This window comes from Cuculus canorus, chromosome 2 (genome assembly GCF_017976375.1).
Source record: "Cuculus canorus isolate bCucCan1 chromosome 2, bCucCan1.pri, whole genome shotgun sequence".
Taxonomy (NCBI): domain Eukaryota; kingdom Metazoa; phylum Chordata; class Aves; order Cuculiformes; family Cuculidae; genus Cuculus; species Cuculus canorus.
The window spans coordinates 124,978,450-125,001,939 of NC_071402.1; the positions used below are offsets into that span (position 1 = coordinate 124,978,450).

The following is a 23,490-nucleotide window of genomic DNA, read 5'->3' on the forward strand; positions in this document are numbered from 1 at the left end:
CCTCTGGTCCCACTCCAACAGGTCCATGTCCCTCTTGTGCTAAGGGCTTCAGAGCTGGACGTAGTATTCCAGGTGTGGTCATAAGAGAGTGGAATAAAGGAGCAGAATCACCTCCCCCAAGCTGCTGGCAGTGCTTCTTTTGATGCAGCCCAGGATACAGTTGGCCTTCTGGTGAATCTGTAAGGATCCATCTTGCTTCTGGTCAATTAAGGGCTTGTCTGTTGTGAGAGCTTTGATTTTGGGAAGCCAAGTGTTCTGTGGCAGTTTATGACTTTTCCCATGTCATCTCAATGACATGAGGTATCGTTCCTATAATTCTGCTGTATAGCATTTGCCTCCATGTATAACTCATGAAAGAATCCAAAGAGCCTTCCTTCGGAGTGTGTTCCCTTTTCCAAGAATGCAAAAGCTGAAAGAAGAGCACTTATTGTTTGCTAGTAATAGCTGTCAAAAACACAATAGTAACCAGCTGTTGGAAGTGGACATTCAAGTAGAGTACCAGGCATGCTGGGGACTAATACAGTTCAGATTCTAAATGTGTGCTTAATTTTTGTTACTTTAAGTCGTTTAAAAATGTGTTGTCTTGAAATCCAAATGCTCATTCCTCTTCAGAGGTATCAAAGCAGCTAACACTTCAGTGCAGTTTCCATATGTTATGCTTTCAACAATGAAGTAATCGTATGGCACAAGCAGCTGCTAGGCAGAGTGCTGAACTCGCACATTAAACAAGATCCATCAAGAAAAAGAGATGCTCAGCTAAGCTACGTTGTAAGTTTAAAGTGGCCAGTAGAAATGTAAAATAACAGGACTCCATCCCCCCCTTTGATGAATTGAGGACCAAGAGGAGGAAGAATTTAGTTAATTAATTAATACATAGCCAAATTAATCTGAATCTGTGGCAGAACTGCTATTTGTATCACAATTTTTTTTTACTTCTATCAGCAGGTGGCATTTCTGAACTCCTAATGTTAGGTTGAATCAGAGTAGACTGTGAACCATTAAATCCGCTGTTCATTTGATAATCTGCAACAGCGTTTTCTTTGGGCAGCGCCGATTGGCTCAGCACTGCTATGGTGAGAGAGAGCGTGCTCTTTTGTGATGGGCTTCTTTTCTTAAGTCAAAATATTCATAAGATTTCAAAGCTGCTTGAAATTGGACTTGGGATTCAGTGCAATCAGCGGAAAAACTACGCATTGATGGATCTTTGAAAGTCATGCTACAAATTCAGGTCATGTGCACTTAAGCACATGATGAATAGCAAGCACCAGATGCTGAGGATGTGAATCATAGAATGGTTTGGGTTGGAAGGGGTCTTAAAGATCATCCAGTTCCAACCCCCCCTGCCATGGGCAGGGACACCTCCCACCAGATCAGGCTGCTCAAGGCCCATCCAAACTGGCCTTGAACACCTCCAGGGATGGGGCATCCACAACTTGCCTGGGCAACCTGTGCCAGTGCCTCACCGCCTTCATTGTAAATAATTTCTTCCTAATGTCTAATCTAAATCTTCCTCCTTCCAATTTAAAGCTATTTCCCCTTGTCCTATCTCTGCCTGCCTTTATAAAAAGTCACCCCCCAGCTTTCCTGTAGGCCCACTTCAGGTACTGGAAGGTTGCTATATGCCTGACTTAATTTTGTCAGACTGAAATGAAGTATTCTGCGCTCGTAAATTCAGGTATGCAAATTCAAGTATGTATGTATGCACAAAAGCCTAACTTTAGCATTCATTTCAAAAACTCTTCATCTGCATTAGTGCATTTTAAAAGCTCGGGTTTAATTGTGACACCTTATGTCAATGTAGTATAGTTTCATGCAGATGTAATTAAAAAAAATAAATTAAAAGTAGAAATATGAAAACAAATCCCAAGGGTCTTTTATTAAATCGTTGCTGAGAAGTGGTCTGAGTATGTTCCATTTTTGCATGTTTGACTTATGGGGTGTCTAGCATAGTAAAGCACAAATCAACAAAGCTTTACTGCAGCTTGAGAAAACACATTTTCAGATGTCTGAGGAACTATCTGATTAGTTGTTCAGATTGACAGAAGTTTCTGCTTGCTTAATTGCCTGTTCAGAGACTGCAGAACTTGCATGCTATGTTTTTATTAAAAATTTGATATATAGACCCGCTCTTATATAAACAGTATGGGCAAATAACTAAGCCATACTTCGCAAAATGAAGATGAAATTCTCCAACATAATGAAAGTTTGTATGAATTCATTTGATATTTCAGGCCTGCAAGATAAGATAAAATCTATGGTAAAATATCTTGAGGCAACTGTGTTGTGATCTGTAGCAAAACTTGCCTCTGAGGGACATCTCTGGTGCCAGGGTTTCACATTTCTGTGCAGATGATGAAACAGAACTTCCTTTATAATTATTGGAGCCTAAACGGTTCCATCTAATTGCAAGTTTGGGGCCCTATATTATTCCTGCACGCTAATGAATATTTGCATATGTTTGCCAAGCATGTAGCAGCCTGAGGCACCTATTCTGACAGAGCCTTATGAGTGTTCTTGTAAATAATAAATACATAAACAAGAATTGAAAAATAATGGCATTGTGCAAAACATATGAGTTAGCTACAGTATCTGTGTGTGTTTATACAGGGTATGAGATTTTAACATGAGCTTTTGACTGAGGATGTGACTGAGCATGAATAATAATTAAAATCTGTGGTAGCTTCTAGTTTACGCCTTAAGGAATAAATCTATAGTAGGAGGTTTCCAGTAACAATGAAAAATAATAAGTAAAAATGCAACCATTTCCGGTAGGGGTTTTCGTAGAACAGGTGGGATTTGTTCCCAGCCACAGCCAGAGTTTATGTTTTATCAGAGCTAGATGCCACATTCCTTTTCTGGGGACCCAGGCTTTAACCTCGTACATATTCAGCTCGCTCTTCCAGTAATCCAGAGTGAAAAATTCTCAAGCGTTTCTCACCGTGCTTGGTTAAGGTCTTCAGAAATGGATCTCTTTTTTTCTAGCAGTCCTGTGCTGTCAGGTAGCCATTGAGGTTCCTTGGAGACGCAAGAGTATGTATTATGTTGGTTACTCACTGACAAAACCAAACCAAAGCAAAAGAATTACGTTTTCAGAACACACTGAAACTTAAGCTTGGAGGATCTTTGGAGCAAAGGTAACCTCGTATTCCACGCACAGCGGCAGTGCTGTTATACTTCGGGTGTGACTGCAGGGCAAATAGTAATTACTAACTTATTACTAATTTATAGCCTCAAATCAAACAGCTTGAAATGATCACAAAGACCAAGAGCACTATCTAAGTCAAACCTGCACAAATTGGTGGCTCAGTGGTTTCCAAGTATACCCAGATGAATCAGATGAATAAAAGTAGCTGTGTCTTAAAGTCCTGGAAACCCCGGGAGGTCTCTTCTGCTGAGGGACCACCATCAGACAGCTCCAACAGTTGCTTCTGTTTTCATGATCAGTTTTGGTGGAATTCTGATAAAACAGTGGCAGTAAGTAAAAGTAATTTCCAGTGACAGATTAGTTTCTCATATTTGCCATTGGAGATAAACATGAACATCCTCTAGGAGCACGGAGGGAGCTCTAGCACCAAAGTGTTGCTGAGGGTCAGGAGTCAGGAGGGAAAGTGGAATAGGTGTGCAGAAAGGAAAGGGAAAAAGATTTTGCCCAAGAAATGTAAACAGGACAAGAGTTTACAGCAGAAGTTTTCTGTTTAAATTGTTTCATATTTATCTTTGATCTGCCAAAGAGTATCTTCATTTTTCTCTTTGTACCGTTTTGTTACTTGCCATTTATTGAACTCTGGCTATGTGACTACCTGGGAACCTGGTCTGCCGTTTGGCTGGACTCTAAGAGAAAAAGGATGAGAGTTGGCCCAGGCTTGGTGGCTATTTCTCTTAGAAGAGAGGCCATGGTGTCTTTTTTTTGTTTGTTTGGTGACCTAGGCAAAACTGGAGTCTTTAAGGGGGCTACAAACCCCAGCCCCCATTTGCCTTATGGGAGCGATCTAGTTTGTTTTATAAGCAGGTAAGGGACTGTCGAAAGGTCAGCTCTTTTACTGTGGATGAACCACATGAGAGACGAGTGTGGGATAAGTGTTTTCAAGGAGAACTGTGACTACAATTTTTCAAAGGCCTGTAGCTTTGGAGTATGGAACTTGGAGTATTTCTGCAGGGCTGTGCTAAACAAGCCAACAAAACTCATAAGCGTGTTACTTTTTCAGAATTTGGGGATTCACACTGATCCAAGGCTGTAACCTTATAAAGATGGAGCAAGATGATGGAGATTCTCCTGTAACTAGACTTTTCTGTGGTTTTCACAAAGTCACATAGTGTGATAACCTCCCCTGCTTAGTCCTTTCTTTAACACCATCCTAAACTAACTTGTAACCTAAGTACAACCTAAGTAAGTGGCTTGTACTAGGTTCACAAAATAAAGTTGTTTTAAAGTAGTGCTTATAAAAATTCAAATTGTAAAATCAAAAGGCCATTTCTAAGTGTATATAGAGGAAAGTAAGACAGAAAACAAATAGCTGATGGGGTGAAGTAGGGCTGTGCTTTTTTTTAAATCACAATTTTTCTCATAGCTTTCCTCTGCATTTGCTGTTTTTCTTCCTTTTCCTGCTTTATAGGTGCATTTCCTTTATAATTCTCTTAAAATTCTTATTTGCTCTTTAACTTAGCAGTAAAAATGTGTTGAACCCAGTTTGCTATAAAAATATGTTCTGAGATTAATTCATTTGTCAGATTTTGTGCTTTCCAGTGGAATTCTGAATCTTGCCTTAGAGAAAGGCACGTCAAAAACTTAACATTGCATCTTATTTATCTCATCTCACTCACTACAGGTGGCTTTATGTGTAACCTCCTGTTTGTTGTACTTCATCTTTCCAGCCCCTTCAGAGCATTCCTGTTTGATGCAGACATAAATAGCACTGGCAATTGTAAAGCTACTGTGCTGTTGAGTTGTGTTTTAGTTGCACATACCTGTAATTAATTGTATGGGAATTTTCACAGTGCACTCCCCAAGGAACAATTTCATTGAAAAGTAACTGAGTTGTCTAGACTATAGCAACTCATAAAATCATCACTAGTTTTGGGTTTTGAGCTACAAAGGAGCAATAGAAACATGGCTTGTAGATTTAAAGTACTTCCAAGTACAGGAACTGTTTTATAATCCCCATCGTAGTAGTCTAACCTGGCAAACCTTATTAACAGGATCGAGAACAGAAAATGTGCAATAAGCTTAAAATAAAGATTATCTCTGTGTTAATTTGTGATAGGTTTTTTTTTGGTGTAGAAGTGCACCCGCTGTACATGGACCTTTCTTCCTCCAAATGTGTAAAAAATACACATTTTGTAGAAAGCACACGGTGCCTGACTTTCACAGCTTGTGGCGTAACAGGTTTCATGTAGAAATAGCGTGATGCTCAAAATGAAACTTCAGTGGTTCTGGGTAACAATGACAGCATTCATGTTTGTGTGTTTATACTGCGAGAGCCAATCGGTGGAAGGAATTGGGTTTTTTACCATTTAACTTTATAAGTAATCTGCTGATTACCTTGAAAATTACTAACTGAAAGCACAAATTTGTTTCAGAAAGTTGGAAACATTGGTTGGACCCATGGAACTTTTAGCTGCTTATTTAAATCATGTGTGTGTATATATACACACACATATATATACATTTTTTATATATATATATAATCATAAAATGTTTTGGATTAGAAGGGACTTTAAAAATCATCCAGTTCCAAACCCCGTGCCATGGACAGGGACGCCTCCCACCAGACCAAGCTGCTCAAGGCCACACACAACTATGGGGCATCCACAGCTTCCCTCTGGGCAACCTGTTCCAGTGTCTCACCACCCTCATAGTGAAGAGTTTCTTCCTAATGTCTAATCTACATCTTCCTCCTTCCAATTTAAAGCCATCCTGCCTTGTCCTATCACTACCTGTGCCTGTAAAAAGTCACTCCCTGGCTTTCTTGTAGCCCCCTTCAGGTACTGGAATGCTGCTCTAAGGTCTCCCTGGAGCCTTCTCTTCTCCAGGCAGAAGAACCCAAATTCTCTCAGCCTGTCCTTGTACAGGAGGTTCTCTGGCTCTCTGATCATCTTCGTGGCCCTCCTCTGGACCCATTCCAACACTTCCATATCCTTCTTATATTGAGGATTCCAGAACTGGACACAGTACTCCAGGTCTGGCCACGCTTCATTGATGCAGCGCAGGATACAGTAAATTAGACTACAAGATTGAACATGATTTACTTGTACCATTGTAGTGCCTCAAGAACTGAAGGAATCACCTTAGCTAGATGAGTGCTGCATGTCTGCACGCTGAAAGTACTTAGGGTTTTCAAAGAGTTTTTACAGTGCCTAGCAGAATTTAAAAAAAAGCATCCTTGTTTAGGCCAGCACTTCAGCGTGCTGAAGATGGTGAAACTTAAGCAGAGGTTTGAGTTTTCCTTGCGCTGTGGCCAAAGCAAATCAGAAGTAGAAAAAAGCAAAGAGTAACCTACCATTTTACACTCAGTGAACTTAAAACACGGAGGGATTTATTTCACAGAGGAAACGGTGCATTGTGAATTGATGTTAGCCGGTACGTGATCATCAAAGTGATGTAAAATTCTAGGATAAACAGGGTTATTTGTAGCTCTAATGCGTTACCAAAGTGAGCTGAAGGCCATGAAACATTTGCGGACCTCAAAACCTACATTTTCTCTTGTCTTCTTAGCACTTGTGGCCTGACAGGTGGAAGACACCACCCTAATTCTTGCTGAAGATGACAGCTGGTGCTTTGTCCGTGGTAGCATAGGCTTCCACTCCTCAGGTTTTCCATATATAGCCAGACAGCATTATTCACAGCAGTTTCTCAGCACTTTTGCCTCTAATGCCCATGGATACAAGAAGCCAAGGAGCAGTGGAAAATAAAAACTTGAAAAGTACTTTCATTTCACCTTTAGCCCAGTGGTATATCTATCATCTGAAACAACTCCCACCTTCTAACATGTGTTTTGTACACCTGATTGAAACAGGGATAGCCTTAAAGAAAGGCTTGTGAGAGCTTATCAGGCACAAGGCAGATCTTATTTTATTTTATTTTGTTTACAAAAAAAAAGAGAGAGGAAGCATGACTCCCTGCTTGATGTGTTCTTAGGTTTGGGTGTTAAAAATTTATTACTATCCCAGAAACACAAAGTAGGATTAATTAAAAAAACTTGACAGCTCCTTGCTGTAGATTTTGTGTGTAGGCAGGATGACAAAAGCCTTCATCCTGGCTCAGTAATCCACATGCACCTTGATAGCAATTCCTTGGATTGGAGCCTGATCATAGCTCATAGCTCAGAGCATCCGTGCTGGGTTTGTGTGCTGATGAAGGCAAAGCACACAGCGGTTGGGGTGGGTTAGAACTGTGTGCATTAGGAGTTTTACTGCCTGTACTGTAAGTGGATGAATGGCTTTTGTACAGCTGTAAAGCATGTTTAACCCAATGTTATAAAACACGTCTCCAATGTATTTTCATAGCTTCACAAACTGCAGTTCATTTATGTCGGTACTTTTCATTGTAATCCTTTATCTTAAACGTGAAACTGTTTCCTGATACCATTTCTATGATTTTCTTATGAAATAAAGGAAAAAGTAAGAGGAAAGAAAAACTTTTTGTTACACACATCAGGAGAGTCCATAATACAGTAATAGTGCCCTGAACTTGTATTTTTGTATTTCTAACTTCAGAATGCAGGCCTAGCAACTAAAAAGCCAAAATAACATTAATTATGGCTGTTCTTTGCCGTGGTTTTTGGAGTATAAGTTTGGAACAGATGTTTGGGGGGAAGCAAAAGGAGTAGGAAGGATGGATTGTTTCTTTTTCTCAGTCCCAACTGGTTTTAATTCTTTCTTGAACATTTTGGGAATATCTTTAAACATTTGCCAGAGTTCAATTAACATCCTGTGACTGATGGTGGAAAATGTCCTACTTTGTTTTTCTTCAAACATATACCTGCTCTCGCTGCTTATGCCAAAGCCAGAGAAAGAAAGGATTCCAGCTGGCACTGGTTTTATTACTGTTACATTAATTTGCAGGTTAAGCCTCAAGTTGGGAGGGGTCTGCTGGATTGATTTATTTATTTACTTTTTTTATTTTCATGATTTTAGAAAGTGCCACGTAAAACACTGCCGTTTAATTACAGGAGGGTTGTGCTGCTTTTGGTGAGCGTTTTAACAGCTTATTCTTGTTTACATGAAGTTGTAGAAATCTAGTTTTAAAATAAGTTTAAAGTAGAGATTGTGTTCTTGAGTTTATCATGTTTTTCCTGTACTATGTATAAACAGAAGATTGTACATTATTGAAAGCCCTTTTTTGTGGAAAACAGGATTGGGGAAAAAGGTTTATATAAGAATGCAAAATAACTTCCCGAGACTATTGGCGCAGTGTGACCATAAAACCTCAACAGCACATTGTGCAGTGACATTACAACAATTTGCTTTAGCACCTCTGTAGTGCTTTCAGAAAGTCCTGTTCTACAGAACACATGCCATGGTATCAGTTGACTGTTTTGTTCCAGGATCGGTTCTCTGCATGCATGCATTTGTGATCACTTGCTGTTTCACAAATAATTGGTGTTTCACAAATAGTTTAAAGCGGAGAATTTTTTTTTTTCTTATTTAACTTATTATATGTATGTTTTATTTGCATACATTTATACATTCAGTAAGTTGTAACATAAATGCTTATAGAGGTGTACAAGCTTCTTTAAGTGGATTTCTAATCTCTGGTTTGGGATTTTATCAGTTTTAGTTTTAAAGACTGTTCTTTAATATACTGATATATAAATGCAAATGTATCAAGATAGAAAATGGCACACAAAGCCAGATAGAGTACAGCTGCTCCACCAACGCCTGTATTGGGTCTGCAGGACTGTTTTCTTTTAACCTGAGCGTTATTTGTCCTGTTTCTCTTGTAGCCCAAAATGGTAAGCAGATCTCACATGTAAATAGGTCCCACTTTTACTGACAGTGTATAAGACTATGTAATAGTAATGTAAGACTAATAGCATTTTAAATAAAAACTCTTATGTTTATTTTGTGCCTTTATCATTGTAGTTTTAGCTTCAGGATTTTAGGGTGACTTCCCGTATAGGCTAGCTCAGCTGAAACCATTCTATACCAAAATTATGGTATATTTGCTTCTGTGATTTACTTATAGGATCTGAAGTATTTGCATGCTTTCCAAAGTGGATTTGATCCTTGCAATTGAATACATTCTCGGTCAGTTAAAATTCAGCGTGAGCTTATACTAAGCATGTAAATTAAAACTAAAGGTGGTTTCAAATTTCAATTTCTACCATTTAATTTAGAACGCCAAGGTTATCCGTGGGTTAGGAACTTGTGGGTTCATCCTATCTGAGGTACCACCCTCCAAAATAGCAGTTTAAAGGATCTTTTCAGACTGTCTCTGAGACCGTGCAAGTTACAGTTGTCTTTTCTGTGGTGACTGTGAGAGAGGATAGAGAATGTCCAGAAACATCTACCTATAATCTTGCTTGCTTAAATTAAATGTTCCCTCCTTTGGTGTAGTAGACCCTACTGTCTGAAAGCTACTCTTCAAATGATACAAAGAAAAAGAAGTATTTTTCTGTCTTAATTTATTTTCGCTATTACTTTTAGGTACCTTGTGCATAAAGATAACGTTAAAAACCATATTGCTCTTTGTATTTGAACCCATATTCACATCATTACGTGAGGCACGTTTTTTAAATTCTCTTGGTGCTTTTTCAGTAACTGAGCCTTGCTTCAGACAGAGACAATAGAAAATGAGTTCTTCTGAGTGGTAATATTTCCTAAACAGCTCGTTATTTAGTGCTTGATACTTGATCTGAGCTAGGAGAGGACTGGAAGAAAGGGTGGTTTCTCCAGAAGACAATTTTTCTGGCCAAATCCAGCTCTGACTAGTGTCATGAGGAAAACTACGACGCTGGCAGCGGTGACGGCTGAAGTGCAAGATGAGGGATGTGCTCCTGGCGTGAGCGTGTGTGAGAGCAGCCCAGCAGCAACCGCCGCAGACCACACAGCCCACGGGACCCGCTGCGCAGGGGCTGGTAGGAGCCAGCGGGACATGCCCCGCGCCGCCCACCATCTTGGCACAAGGCCAAGCCAATAATACGTTGTAATTGTTATTTTGATGGCTCTTTTGTGATCCCATCAGAGGGATGGAGGTCTCTGCCAGCCTTGGCAAGTGCCCATTTGACAAACCATAACCATCCCAAGCAGCTCCCTCGAGTGACAGCGGAGCTGCCAAGCATGCAGTTAGCTTTGAGAACAGATTTGCCTCTCCTCTCCCAGGAACAAGGTTCAGAGATATTTACAGGGATAACATAGAAAAATTTAACTGTGTATGCTCGTGCCTGTCGGCTGAAGAAAGGCTCCAGCCTTCATAGTGGTGAACCTAGTGCTTGCTTTATGTAGGTGTGCAGCCTAAACATTGGAAATGCACTTGACATCTGAAATACCAGTGTCTGTAGCACTACCCAGTGCTCTGTTTAAACTGCCCTGAGTTTTCTTTGGTTGTATTACATACGTGTTTACATAATCTTCGTGGACATGAATAGGAAAAGTGTTTCTGTAAATACAAGAAATTAATCTGAGTGGACCTTTCACAAAGGCTGAAAATCGTTTTCTGTTCTCTGAGTCCCATTTTCCCCCCACCCCTAAAGCAAGCAAGCAAAGGAAAAACCCTGACTTATTCTGGTTGGATGATCCAGTGTCTGAAATTTGTTGCCCGAGTTTGCAGAGCCAATGCATTTTGCCACCCGTACCAGCTCGCAGCCAAGAAAGTCCTGCTACGGCTTCTAGACTAAAGACTTGCATGGACACGATGCATGTTATTTAACTAGTTTGTATTTCATTGCCCGTAGCATTTATTTCCTGTGCTTTATATAAAGGAAGAATATTTCATTTTGAATGACTTGATATGTCTTTAGATCTGCAATGAATATCAGCTGTGGGAACGTTCTCCCTGCTGGTGAGCGTGGAGGAGACTGTGTGCATCCATGGGCACAGAGGGAAAAAGTTTTAACAAATCCGTAAATATGCTTTAGTGTTAGATCAAAATTCACATAATATCAATAATTCACTTCTTTTTATCAAGGAAGCTGTCACAGTGTATGGGAATGCAAACTTCTTTACATAAGAAGCACTCTCATAAAACTGTTTCTATGAAATACAGACTGCAAGTCCCGCACGGGACAAAGTGTGAAGCTGAATTTTTATGAGAGATCATTGGAATTGCCATGAACTTTCAGTGACACTAGCAATGTTGGTTCCCACTGCGGTAAGCTATTTGCTCATAGTTATTCATTGTATACTTAAATGTATGCTTTCTGGTCACAAAAATAATTGGCAAAGATGTTTTGGGTTTGTTTTTCTTCATGGGAGGAGAAAGGAAGAACTCATAATGTTCTTGATCAGAGTTCCAGATAGATTGTATTCATCATAATGGAACACACAGCTTGTGCTGGTTCTCATCAGCTTTGTCTTTTTTATATTTCAAGGCACGGCATAGAAGTCTTTAGATTTAGAAAGTGACATAAGTACAAATGATATGCACCTGCTGGAACCAAGCTTCATTCAAAGTTGAGGGGGAAAAATCCTCTGTAAATCTCCTGGTGGAATGAATTCAGTCACGCAAAAGGCAGAATTTATCTTGGCTACAGTGGTGTGAATACCAAATAAACTCCAGAAACAGAAGATAAAGCTCCAGATTTTCAGCAGTGTAGTTGGGATGGATGGATTCCAGAATGTCAAATGATTAAAACTCTGCAAAATGTTTCTGAGCGATTTAAATTACTGAGCTCATCTACTGGGAAAAAGTAGTAGATGAGCATTCTAGAGGCGAGATCTGTGCTGTAGAATTAAGTGATGTTCTCCCTGACTTGGATAGCAAAGCTTACTGGAAGAAGAGGTAGGGCAAGTCTTCACGGTGCGACTTTGCTTTTCATCACACTACAAAGACTTCTTGCCATGCAGGCAGCAATGATCCTTTTTCATGCTTGTGTTCACTTTTGGCAAATAAACTGCTGTGATGCAGACAGCCTTCTCCTTTGTGAAGGTATGTGTTTAAACACAGCATAAAAACTAAAAGAGAGGCATAATACTTTGTGACCCTGTATGTTTTCTGTCTTTTCATGTCTAGTAATTTTATATAATGCATGCCCCAATACAGCATTCTGTGCGGTGGTGTCTGCCTCAAGTCTGTGCCCACTTCAAGTCCATCTCCACCAGTGGAGTCGACCTCCTCTTTGAGGAGCAGTGACATTGTCTCAGCATGGAAAATTCCAGGAAAAACAATGGCATTCTTACCTTGCCTTCCTGCTGGGGCAGCACAGATGAGGTGAGCTTTTTGGCAGGGTCCACTGGAGCAAGGAAAGGGGAAATGGCTTTGTGGGCCAGGACTGAGAGAATATTGCGAGGCTGGGGGCAAGATTAGGAAGATGTTACAGAGTCATTTGAATTGGATTTAGGTTAGATTGAGGTGGAACTATGTAGGGTCTCTGAATGAAAGCCAGATGATTAAACTGGATATGGTAAAAAGTAATGAGCTAGCTAGCAAGGAGCCTGAGAAATAGCATTGCCAGAGGAGAGAGGTGGGCAAGGCAGTTTTCTTCCTGTTGTAGAACTAGTATTTAGTTACAGTAATAATATTTTGTACTTGTACATCATTTTGCTGAGAGCATTTGTTTCTCTCTCACCATTTCCCCTGCAGAGAGGTAGACATTTCACCTTAGAGAAATCTGTAAGGTTGACTTTTGGGAGAATTTTTTGCCATTCTGATTTCTGAAGCCTGAATCTGGTATTTTCCCTTGGAGTACTGCAGGACAAGAAGTGCTAAAGCCGTTAGCACAGATGCTACAGGAACAGCTCTGCTCTTCTGGTCCCCTCGGAAGGGCAGCGTGCCCCAGCAGAGCATCCTGTTTTCCATGTGCGTGGCCACGTCCAAGCGGAGATCAGTGAGCCAACTCTCCTGGAACTCTCTTAACAGTTACTGCAAATACTTGGCTGAGTCACGCAGTTGTTACACCCTGGAACAGGCCAGAGGTTAGATGCAAAGGTGCTTAGTTTGGGGTTTGTTTTTTTTTTTTCTTTTTAGAAGTAAATATTTACAATTATTATTGTGAAATACCAACCAAGTTTAGAATAAAGGAAGCAAGCAAGCTGTATCTTGCTCAAAGTGCAGTGCTGTGCACTTTCCCCTCAGCATACTGCTGGTACCCTGGCAGGCTGCCCGAAGGAGCCAACAGCAGCCAGCGACCTGGGTTGCAGTTTGTACACCTGATGTGTAGCTGAGGGCCAGGGACTCCTGCCCAGCATGGGAAAGGCTTTGCAAAGCCATCGTCCTCAGCCTTAATTAAAATACCTCGTCTAGTGGATGTTTATTATGGCAGCACCAACCTATGTGTTGTGCTTTTCGGTCAGGTGTCGTCTCCTGCCCCCCAACGCATTGCACGGCATCAGTGAGGCACTGCGTGGGCTGCTGCTCACTGACAGCTGAGGAAATTAAATTCTGGGGCAGAATCAGTTAAAAGCCTGGCTGAAAGAGTGTTGTTTTTCTATAGCAACTGAAACAACATAATTATTTGAAGGGTAAATTTTTATTGCTAAGAAATTTTTTTCAAGACAGCAAGTTTTTTACATTTTGTTTATACCAGGGCCGTCTTAATTACGTTTTGGGGTGCTTTTTTTGTTTTGTTTTCTTTTTTTTTAAGAGAGTAGAAACAATTGAGTTCAGTAGGACATTGTTAGAGAGAAGCAGTGATAGACTCTACAGTTCCAGCTTTGCCTGAAGTAATATGCATTTAAGGTACTTTTCACTATTAGTATTACTGTTTTGTTCAAGAAATATGTGTTTATGTTTTTTCTTACTTGAAAAAGCTCATAATATTTGTAAAATCCCTAGTGGCAAATCTTGGTTTAAACTTTGAGACACTGGAGCATTTGCTTAATACTATTTAAAAAACTCTTGACTATTCTAGACAAAATCTTGCATTTTTGATCAGGTAAGCTAAATAAAAGAAAACTGTAGAATTGTAGAATGTTTTGGGTCGGAAGAGACCTTAAAGGTCATCCAGTTCCAACCCCACTGCTATGGACAGGGACACCTTCCACTACAATATGTTGCTCAAAGCCTCATCCAACCTGACCTCAAAGGATATAAGGATGGTCTGACCTTTCAAATGCTTACGAATGTGTTTTGGTCTTCTCTGTCTCTCTCCTCCAGTGAGTCTGCCTATAAGTGAAGTACAGGCGAAAGTTTTTGCAGAATTGGGTCTTACTGTACAAAGTTATTTAAAAAAAGGAAAGGATGCGCTGAAAGTACAGGAAACCCTATGGAAATCCATAATTTCAATGATTGCTTCTTCTCCCCGCTGTTCCATGTACCTTATATACCATATTGTATATTAAGTTCTATAGATCACAGGTTGTTGTCTTATAAAAGCATTCTCTAGAAGCAGCAACATCCTTAATAGATGTCATACAATCTCAAATAATGTTTTCTCTGGGAGGAAAAAAATCCTGCTTGGGAGGAAATCACTCCCTGTTAAGGGAGCTTACAAGGGGGGGTGATTATAATGGCAGAGATTGTTGGTATCAGTGTTCAGAATTGTTGTATGTTTTCTCATCCTAGGTGTACGTGTATGTATTTACAATAGGGTTTTCTGTTGCATTTGCTCAAAAGAAAAAGCACTGAGCTAAAAAGTTTGAAAGGAATAGCTTGAGGAATTTTTTCCATCAAGATATAATCAAGGGCAGGAAATCATAGAAGCAGAGTTGTGGTTTTGCCTCCATTTTTTTATTAGTTAATTAAACTGTAACAGCTCTTAACTTCATTTTAGGTTAACTGTTCCTAGAGTTCAAAAATATTTTAAGAGGTCAGTGATGCTTTCTTTGGCTTTCGCTTATTCGATGTGGGATATGGAGTCGCTGTCAGCAGGGCAGGGTTTTCCAGATGTGCTGCAGAGCATGTGTGCGTGCGCTCATGTCGACAGTTGTTGACGGTGGGAAACCATCCATCTTTCCTCATCTGCACACCACCCTGGATGGATGAAAATCACCGGAAAGAAATGTGGATAGCCTGACATCTGTAAGCGAACCTACAGTGTCCGATTAAAGCTCAGGAGCCCTGAGTACTGGCAGCTACCAGTTGACTTGCATTTTTACTGGATGACGGCGAGATGCTGGCTTTGAGTGAGAGTATGGGGGAAGGGGGAGTCTGGACGGAAAAATGTGAGGTGATGGGTGTGTATTTGGTTGCACCAGAAGCAAAAAAAGAACAAAACCAAAGACCCTGTTGTACTTTGCAGCACCAGTTTTCTCTATAAAGTAGGGTGCTGCTTTTTTGAAGTGCCATAAGGTATCTGCCTGCATTTTCTTCGCGGTGCGTATAGCTGTTTAGAGGCATGCACTGAAAGGGCATGCGAGGGAAGCAAATAGAGCCATGCAAGTGTCACATAACTGTCTTTAATAACGGGAGCTATTCCAGTGCTTCGAGCCAAATCATCTTTCAGCAGAAAGGATAAAATTGAACAGAGCTGGGAAAAGGAAAGAAGAAAGGGGAGGGGAAACACAGCACCACCTCCTGCTGACACCACAGAAGTTTCCCTCCGGTTTCCCTCTCTCTCCCTCTGTGCATATATTTTCTTTTTAATCAGCTGGGGCTCTTCCCTACCCTGATTTTTCTTTTTTTTACTGTACTTTTATAGTTGGAATTCTGCTTTCCTAATTTCTCTTATTTCACATTTAACTTCATTAATAGTTATTGCAATTAAAAACAATAAATAAACTCAACACCAGCTGCTCAAATGGCTGTTGTTGTAGCATATCTGAAACATAATGCGGTCTGTTCAGGGCAGCCACACAATGCAATTTATCCCCACACCTGAGGGAATGAATTTCACAACTATAATTGCTACAATATAATTCTTATTAATGTTGTGCTATAATTCCTATTAATTCCAAAGGGCTAGTAAATGCATTAGGACTTGTCAACATATTATTTTACAATGTTTATGATCTGTAGAATTACGTTCTTCAGTATTGTATTGCTTAAAGAAAAGCCTTAAAATTAGCTTGAGTTGTGGGGGTGGGGGAGCCACATTTTCTGTTCGGGAACTGAGAAAGACGGAAGGATCCTGGTGTTGGAGGAATAATGAAACTGCATTTTAAAATCAGTTCTTTGAACTTTCTGTGCGACACAGTTAACAGTTTATGAAGATATATTAATAATGCCTGTCGTGCTTATTAGAAATAGTATCACTGGTGTCTTATGAAGGAATAAATAACTGTAAGAAAGATAGGTTTATAAAATTAAAAATAACTGTCTTCCAGCAAAAACAAAAGTGGGGAAATTACAAGTCATTGTAACTGATGTAATAAATGCAGAATGTGTTATCTTGCTGTGCTCTTATTTATTCTTGTTTTATCTCTCTACCCTGCTTTTCTAGGTAGTGAATATGATGAGGAGGAAGTAGACTATGAAGAATCAGACAGTGATGAGTCCTGGACTACAGAAAGTGCTATCAGCTCTGAAGCTATCCTTAGTTCAATGTGCATGAATGGAGGAGACGAGAAACCTTTTGCCTGTCCTGTTCCTGGATGTAAAAAAAGATATAAGGTAAGCAATAGCGCAGACCTGCCTTATTTCCCGTTGATGTAGCGAACAGGAAGAAAAAAAGCCTCTAAAATCAATTTGTACCTTTCTCATTCAGCAGACTTTTCACTTCTATTTTTGTGGTACATATTTTATTCACTGGCTTCCTGTCAAGCACGGCCAAGTTATCAGTTTTACAAAGGATGTAGGCTTTTGTATCTTTGTCTGTTGAGAGATTACCTATAGTGACTCTTATGCTTTACACATATCTATTTGCTTTCTATTGTTTAGACAAATCAACTGCAAAATGCAGGAGGTACTACCAGCAGAATAATCTCAAGTCGCTTTCAGAGACAGTAAATAAAAAGCTTCTGCCCATCAGTGCCAGAATGAAATCCTTCTGCTTCTGCTAGAGATACTGCTCTCTCCTTTAGTTAGACTGTGCGCAAGGTGCTTTTCCTGCTAAAAGGTGATGTGCAGAAGGTGGTGTGGGACATTTTGCAAGTCAGAGGTCACCTTGGGAAGGCAGAGCCTCTGAGAAATTCTGTCGTTGTTCAGTCCTGAGTCCAAGTCCCCATGACCGGTCTGCACAGTAATCGGTGTGTCTGGGCCCAAGTGCAGGGCGTGCATCCCTCTGTGTGACATGCTGGGAAACAAACACCACACCACCACACCCCACCCACCTTTTATTTCCTTTCCGTCATCAGAAATTTTTGTCTGTTCATGAGAGTGAAAACTTCTTTAACTTTGAACCCTGAGCTGGCTGGTGTGGAACACACCCTGATGTTGTGAGGACGGGAGCGTTGCTTCACGTGAACCAGAGCAGAGACAGATGAAATTGTCTAGAACAGCTTGTAATTCAGCATGGTATTCTATAGTCACTGACATTTGGGAACAGGAATAGCATGTTGGCACAGTTCTCTAAATCATTTCTGAAGTTTCTTCGTGAAGTACTGGAAAATTCAGCCACTGACCTGTACCCTAGAAAAGGCAGTGATGGTTGGGTTGGTTTTACACTGGTTTTATTTTATGGCTTCTCCTTTAAATAACTGAAAAGTAGGGACTTAAAAGAGGACAGAAATATGAAAGAGGAATGTAGGAAGACCAATAGCATTTGAGATAAAACAGTTGTGACAAGAATGAATAAACTGTGTGTGAAACCATGCAGTGGACAAAAACGTATTTCAGCGATGCTGCAGCTGTGCCAGACTGCGGCAGCTCCTGTAGCAACAGGTCGCAAGACTGAGATTCATACGCAGATCAGTTAATACTGGTAATACCTACTTAAAACATGAGCAAGAAAGCAGTATGCTCATTTCTTAGTGACGTACAAATCTTATCTGCAGAGATTAGCCTGGGCTGTGTAATGATTCTGTAAAACTGAACACCATCTCCAGGGGCAGGGCATGTTTTCAAATGATTTGCAAGTATTACTTTGCAGATATGCTCGCATTGTTCAAGATTAATCCTTCTCTTGCATGTGTTAGAAGCTGTGCCAGACGAAGGGTATAGCATAAAAGCTAAATCCCTAGCTCAGGAAGCAAACAAGCCATGGTGATTGTTAGAAGTCACTGTGCCCACAGGGCATCTATGCGTTGCAGAAAACATTCATTTAATGGTAAAGGCTAGAAGGAGAACCCTGTAATTTGCTATATCCTGTCTGTTCTCTGTTTGACTGCCAGCCCCCGTCTTTTTATTGCCCAAATAAGCAAGCTGTTTCTGCTGTCTCACTACCTTCATCTCAAATGCGTGAGGACTGTCTAAGGGATATCTCGTACACCAATTATGTTGGAGCAGTCGGACAGGGAACAAATTAACGACCCTTAGAGAGGCTGACAGAGAGCAGCAGCAAATGAAAAGTGCTGTATTTTCCTAAGAGGTTCACCTCTGTTTAGTCCTGATAGGAGAACACATTTCCTTAAATCTGCCTCACCTCATTCCTCTTTTCTGTGGGCTCTGTTTCCTCCCTTTTTTCTTTTCAGCCTAATTTTTTTTCTTTTTACATTTTTATCTTTGTTTCCTTCCTTTTAGCTTTTTGTCAGCTGTGTTTCTTGTTTCCTCTTCATCTTCCTTTTGCTTAACCCCCTCCTCTGATGAATTATTTGCGGAGTCTAAGTAGGGAGTCCTGTGATCAAAGCACTGGGATTTTCTGGTGGGTACTGGATAATCACAGTCAGGGTTGTAAAACAATTATAGAGCTCCAAACAGGAACACGAACATGCACATACAGTAATTGCCAGGCTCACTTTACGGCTGAGAAAGGATGCATTCCTTTAGGGAGTGAGAAGGAAAGGAGGATATACACAAGTTTTCTTTTGTCTGGCCTCAGGTGACGTACGTTTGAGAAGCAGAAGTGTTATTTTTAGAGATGTTATTGGTATTCCATTACTGCTTAAAGGAGCCGGTAGGGATGGGGTCCTCTTGTGCAAACAATGTACAAGGATAAAAGATGGCCTCTGCACTGAAAAGTCATCATGGAAAGGTAAATAAGACAAGAATGAGTACAACAAATACTCCCAGGGAATGGGCTGGGGCGGACAATGGGAACTGTAATGAGAAGATGTTTATACACAAGCCCAGATGAGTATCAGAAGACCCTACTGGCCTCCTGCCCAGCCACTGTCTCTTGGCAGTTTCCCATAGGCAGGGCAGTAGAAATGAGACATAAACATTTTGTTGTTCTTCAGAACTGCATTTTTTTAAGAAAAATAAAATTACTTGCTTGTAATATGTATTGGTACTCTGTGTGGCGTGGCACAGATTCGCTTGAAGAGCCAAAGATTCTGGGGAAAAGCCCTTCTTAATGATACATAAAGTTTGTGGGGTAGTCAGAAACAGCTAAAAGAATCTGAAGCGCAGTAACTTCTAGATGCTTAAAGCACAAGCCCCCAAACTGAATTCTAAAGCTTGCTTGCTTCTTCTCTGATTATGGGTACTGACGTAGAGAACAAATTATTTTATAGTTTGCCATTTATGGATTTTTCTTTCTTCATACGATTTGCATTTGATTTTTAGAAAACCACCTGCATGATTCAGGGGAACTCAAAGGTCTTGGCCTTGTTTCTGTGGAGTTCACCCTCACCACCATTTGGGTTTATACCCACATTTAGATGCCCTGTCCAGAAGTCTGTGGGTATTGAGTATTGGAGTTATCATGCTTTGTAAAACACCACACGTAGGAAATAAAGTGTGGATTTACGAAGTTGGCAATTGGTTTTCCTTTTATTCAGTAACACATCTGTGTGCCAGTTACTGGGGCTCTGGCTCCGGTGAAGGGCATTCAAAATGTGTGTATCATTTAGATAGACTTACTTGGGCAACTTCCAAAGAGCAAATAAGTTTAATACCTAATAGGAAAAAAAACCCTCACAAATAACATATCTAAGAATATTTGTCATAATTTTTCTAGTCTGTGCAAGGAGAGTAATGCCAGAATAACAGGTTTCCATGCATACAAAATGGGGTTTATGTGCATGACTGGGTTTTGGCCTTGGGCAAGAGGTGAAGTGGTACCTCCCAAGAATGCCAGGGCATTGGGCTTGTCTTTCTGGCAGGTCATGGGAGAAGGGTCCTAGGCCTGTCGGTGGGCAAACCCCCAGGAAGGCTGCTCTAAAAGAAGCGAGACTCAGCAGAATACTTAGGGAAGGAGAATATTGGAGCGAGAAGGGGAAAGAAGGGAATTTACTTGAGAGAAAGGAGTGAGCCAGAGTTTACAAGTTGAGCAAAAGGAACTGGACCCACAAAGAAAGCTTCAGGAGGAACAGCCAGGAGATACAAAACCAATTATGAATGTCAAAGTCTGAAGCAAGAAATCCTTGCAAACCATCCTTGACATCTCTTTTCTTGCGTGAAGGGGGTGGCAAGCTCTCTGCAGCATAGTGGCTTCCTGAGTACTGCTGTGCAGGGGGCCCTGCCTAGCAAGTGTCCTTGTGTCCGTGCAAACCAGATAATTTCAGAAAACTTCTCTATCTCCTCCTGATCTAGTCTCAGGTTAATCATTGTTTCCTCCTGTGTAAGATTTTAGAGTGCCCTTCTATACTGCGATCTTCTTCCTCAAGCATTTGTGAGAGTAAATAATGAGCAACCTAAGTAACCAGAGCAATAAAAGTGATGTATGGGGTTTGGCAGTGGGCTTTGCCGTACCTCAACAAACTCAGCCCAGACACACAACAAAGTGTTTACATTACAGCAGTGGAAAAAAACGCTGAAGAGTTGACTGTAATTCTAACAACAGTTTTCTTTTAGGTAGGCGTGCAGGTCAAATTTCATGTTACACGAGCTCCTCGTGCTCTGCATAGTTCACTATTTTTCAAACCTTCCATGTCCCAATTCATTCCATGCAGGTTTCTGATTTAGCATGTCTTTAAACTTTTCTTCCTGAAAGTACTTTTCCCTCCTTCATCGAAGTGCTTGAAGCTGAGTGGATCATTAAAAAATCTAGATCAGGAGAAGAGTAATGTTGGCGTGGAACAGTGAGGATATTTGTGATGCAGATCTGTGTGCAGATTTAGTAACTGATATTGGTGTATAAGGATTTTAAAGTGATTTCTTACAAACATTAGAAGTCTAAACAGGTTTCCAAAAATACAGATAGGGTTTGGAGATAGCTTTGGTTTCAAAATGTCAATGCAGTACCGAAAGTTTAGAGAGCCACCCCTGGATTTTCTCTTCTATGAAGGCACAGCTCCTTAACAGTGTTAGATGTTGACAGATGCCTTATGGCAGCCCTCGTGCCACCCAGTGACATCCCTGTCCCCCTCACCCTAACAGCACTAAAGGTTGTAACTACATGAACAACCATCTAAAAGCTGCCTCAGGATCTCAGATAACTTGCAGGGAATTGACTTGACTGCTCTTGAGGATGATTTGAAGCTTTGATGTGCTCTTGTCGGTGTCAGTGGTACAGCCTCCTACCTCCTCTGAATAATCCTCACCCAGAAGTAACCTGCAGTAAAGGCTCGCGTTCGTATGTCTGGTTTGTATTGGGGACTGAAAGTTCTCATCTCCCACATCTCAGATGACAGTGGTGTGCTTGTCGTCCAGTATTTGTAAGGGTCTCTAAACACAATTTGGGGGCTGGATTTCCGACCTCAAGCGAGGATTCAGTGCCTGGATGCTCTAGAGGAGAAAAGCATGAATTTGTGGGCAGAGCGGTTGCTTGGAGTCTTGCACCTTACCCATTTTCCAGGGTGAATATTTTAGGATAAGTTTTTCTTTCTAAAGGGCTTCCGCAGATCAACCTCTGCAGACACCCAGGCTGCCCTAAAATGCCCCCCTCAGCGGTACAAACTCCACTGGGCATTACAAGTCCTGACGAGAACAGTTCCGTGCTCAACTTTATGATTGAAACCGGAGAACTGTTTTTGCTTAAAGATTAAAAATACACTGCTGCAGTGGCACAGTTAACGTGTGATAAACAAGGACCGGCGTTTTACGTGGTAAAGGTGAGCACACCGTAGCGATCTGGGAGACTGGGCTGTTTCTCTTGCAATTCCACACCTCCCTGCTTTGCTGATGGGAGCTGCAAGTTCTTTGTCCTACTGTCGCTTGCTGGTGTGAGCTGTGGTGAGAGCAGAACGGTGGAGGGCAGCGCGCCGGGGGGCTGTTTCTCAGAAGTGGGACCTAACACCTGAGATTATGGCTCAGAAGAAGTTGGTTTAGGAGGTGGGGGAGGAGGAAGGGAAGTGTTGGCACGAGAGTGGGATTGAAGATGTTAACCTTGTGCCTTTCTCAGATTTGCCTTGTGATGTATATAGAGTCTTCTGAAGGTTAAGGAGTTGCAGCTCTGTTCTGTTTACTGAAAGCTTTTTCTTCTTTCCCCCCTCTTTTTTTTCAAATAAATTGTCTGATTGCTGTGAGTTCCAAGGTGGAGCTTCCATTTACTGTGAGCTGCACTTAAATAAAACTGAACTTGCTGCTTAGAAAGAGCCGAAGGGACCTTTGTTAAGCGTAACACCAGGCAGTGGTGTTTAGGAAAGACAAAATCCCTGAAGCTTTTAATTTAGTAGGTCATTAATATCCATACTGTTAATTGATTTTTGTCTTTTTTACACTTAATAGTTTGGAAAGAAAACTGAGTTGCATATCTGGAAACTTTAGAGCTGTGCCTTAGTCATAAATTGTCTTGGCACCTTTCTTCTTCCTAGGAGAAGCTCTAATGAAAGACAGTTTGCCTTTCCTTATTTATCCAAAATCCAAGTTTTTTTCAGTGGAAGCAGATAAGATAGATGAATCCTAGATAAAAGCTGTATTGCATATCAGTGAGACTACAGCAGCTTCTTCCACTTCTGCCAGACAGGTGTGAAGAGGAGGGCAGGGATATGATCTTGGTTTATGTTAGGTAAGGTTCTAGATTAATCTCATTTCCTGACCTTGCCGGCACAGGGTAAGCGCGTTGCAGTGCTGTGTTTTATTCTTTCTCTCCAAACTACAGCACGGAGATCAGTTCTCTTGCTTTAGCCATAGAATATTCCCAAACAATAGCTGTTTTGAAGATGGCTTCTCTAGATTATGTTTAAAGTAAGTGCCCTGTGTAACTCTTAAGTGTTTCCTGCAGTGGATTCTTTGGAGACAATGTGCAAACTGTCAGAATTTGCTGGTGCCTAAAGACAAATCTAGAACAATGACACAGAACAGAACAAACGCACCACGGGGGGAGCTTCAGCTTTCTGAAGAAGTGTGACTCGAGTCTTCGTGCCAGTTCTTTGTTTGCTTGTAATTGAACCTCTGAATAAAATTTGTCACTGCTATATGAAAAAAATGTCAGGAAGCAAAGAACATCCATGTGGGAAGCCATTAAATGGTAATTTTTGGAAAGTGCCATACGCTGGGAGGCAAAAACTCAGAATTGCTCAGGTACAGAAGTTTTA

At 40.9% G+C, this 23,490-nt stretch overlaps 1 protein-coding gene across 2 annotated transcripts in view; it reads left to right on the forward strand.

The window, feature by feature from the left end:
* JAZF1 (JAZF zinc finger 1) overlaps window positions 1-23,490 on the forward strand; it is a 203,155-nt gene that overhangs the window by 177,060 nt on the left and 2,605 nt on the right. Inside the window, exons 4-5 of one of the 2 annotated variants that reach the window (XR_008448831.1) lie at window positions 16,476-16,645; window positions 21,845-22,065. Coding sequence is in view for 1 of the 2 variants with exons in the window: in XM_054060422.1 (XP_053916397.1) it covers window positions 16,476-16,645 (170 nt within the window). In the remaining variant the exon portion in view is untranslated. The remainder of the gene's footprint in view (window positions 1-16,475; window positions 16,646-21,844; window positions 22,066-23,490) is intronic. The other variant, XM_054060422.1, reaches the window with a different exon arrangement.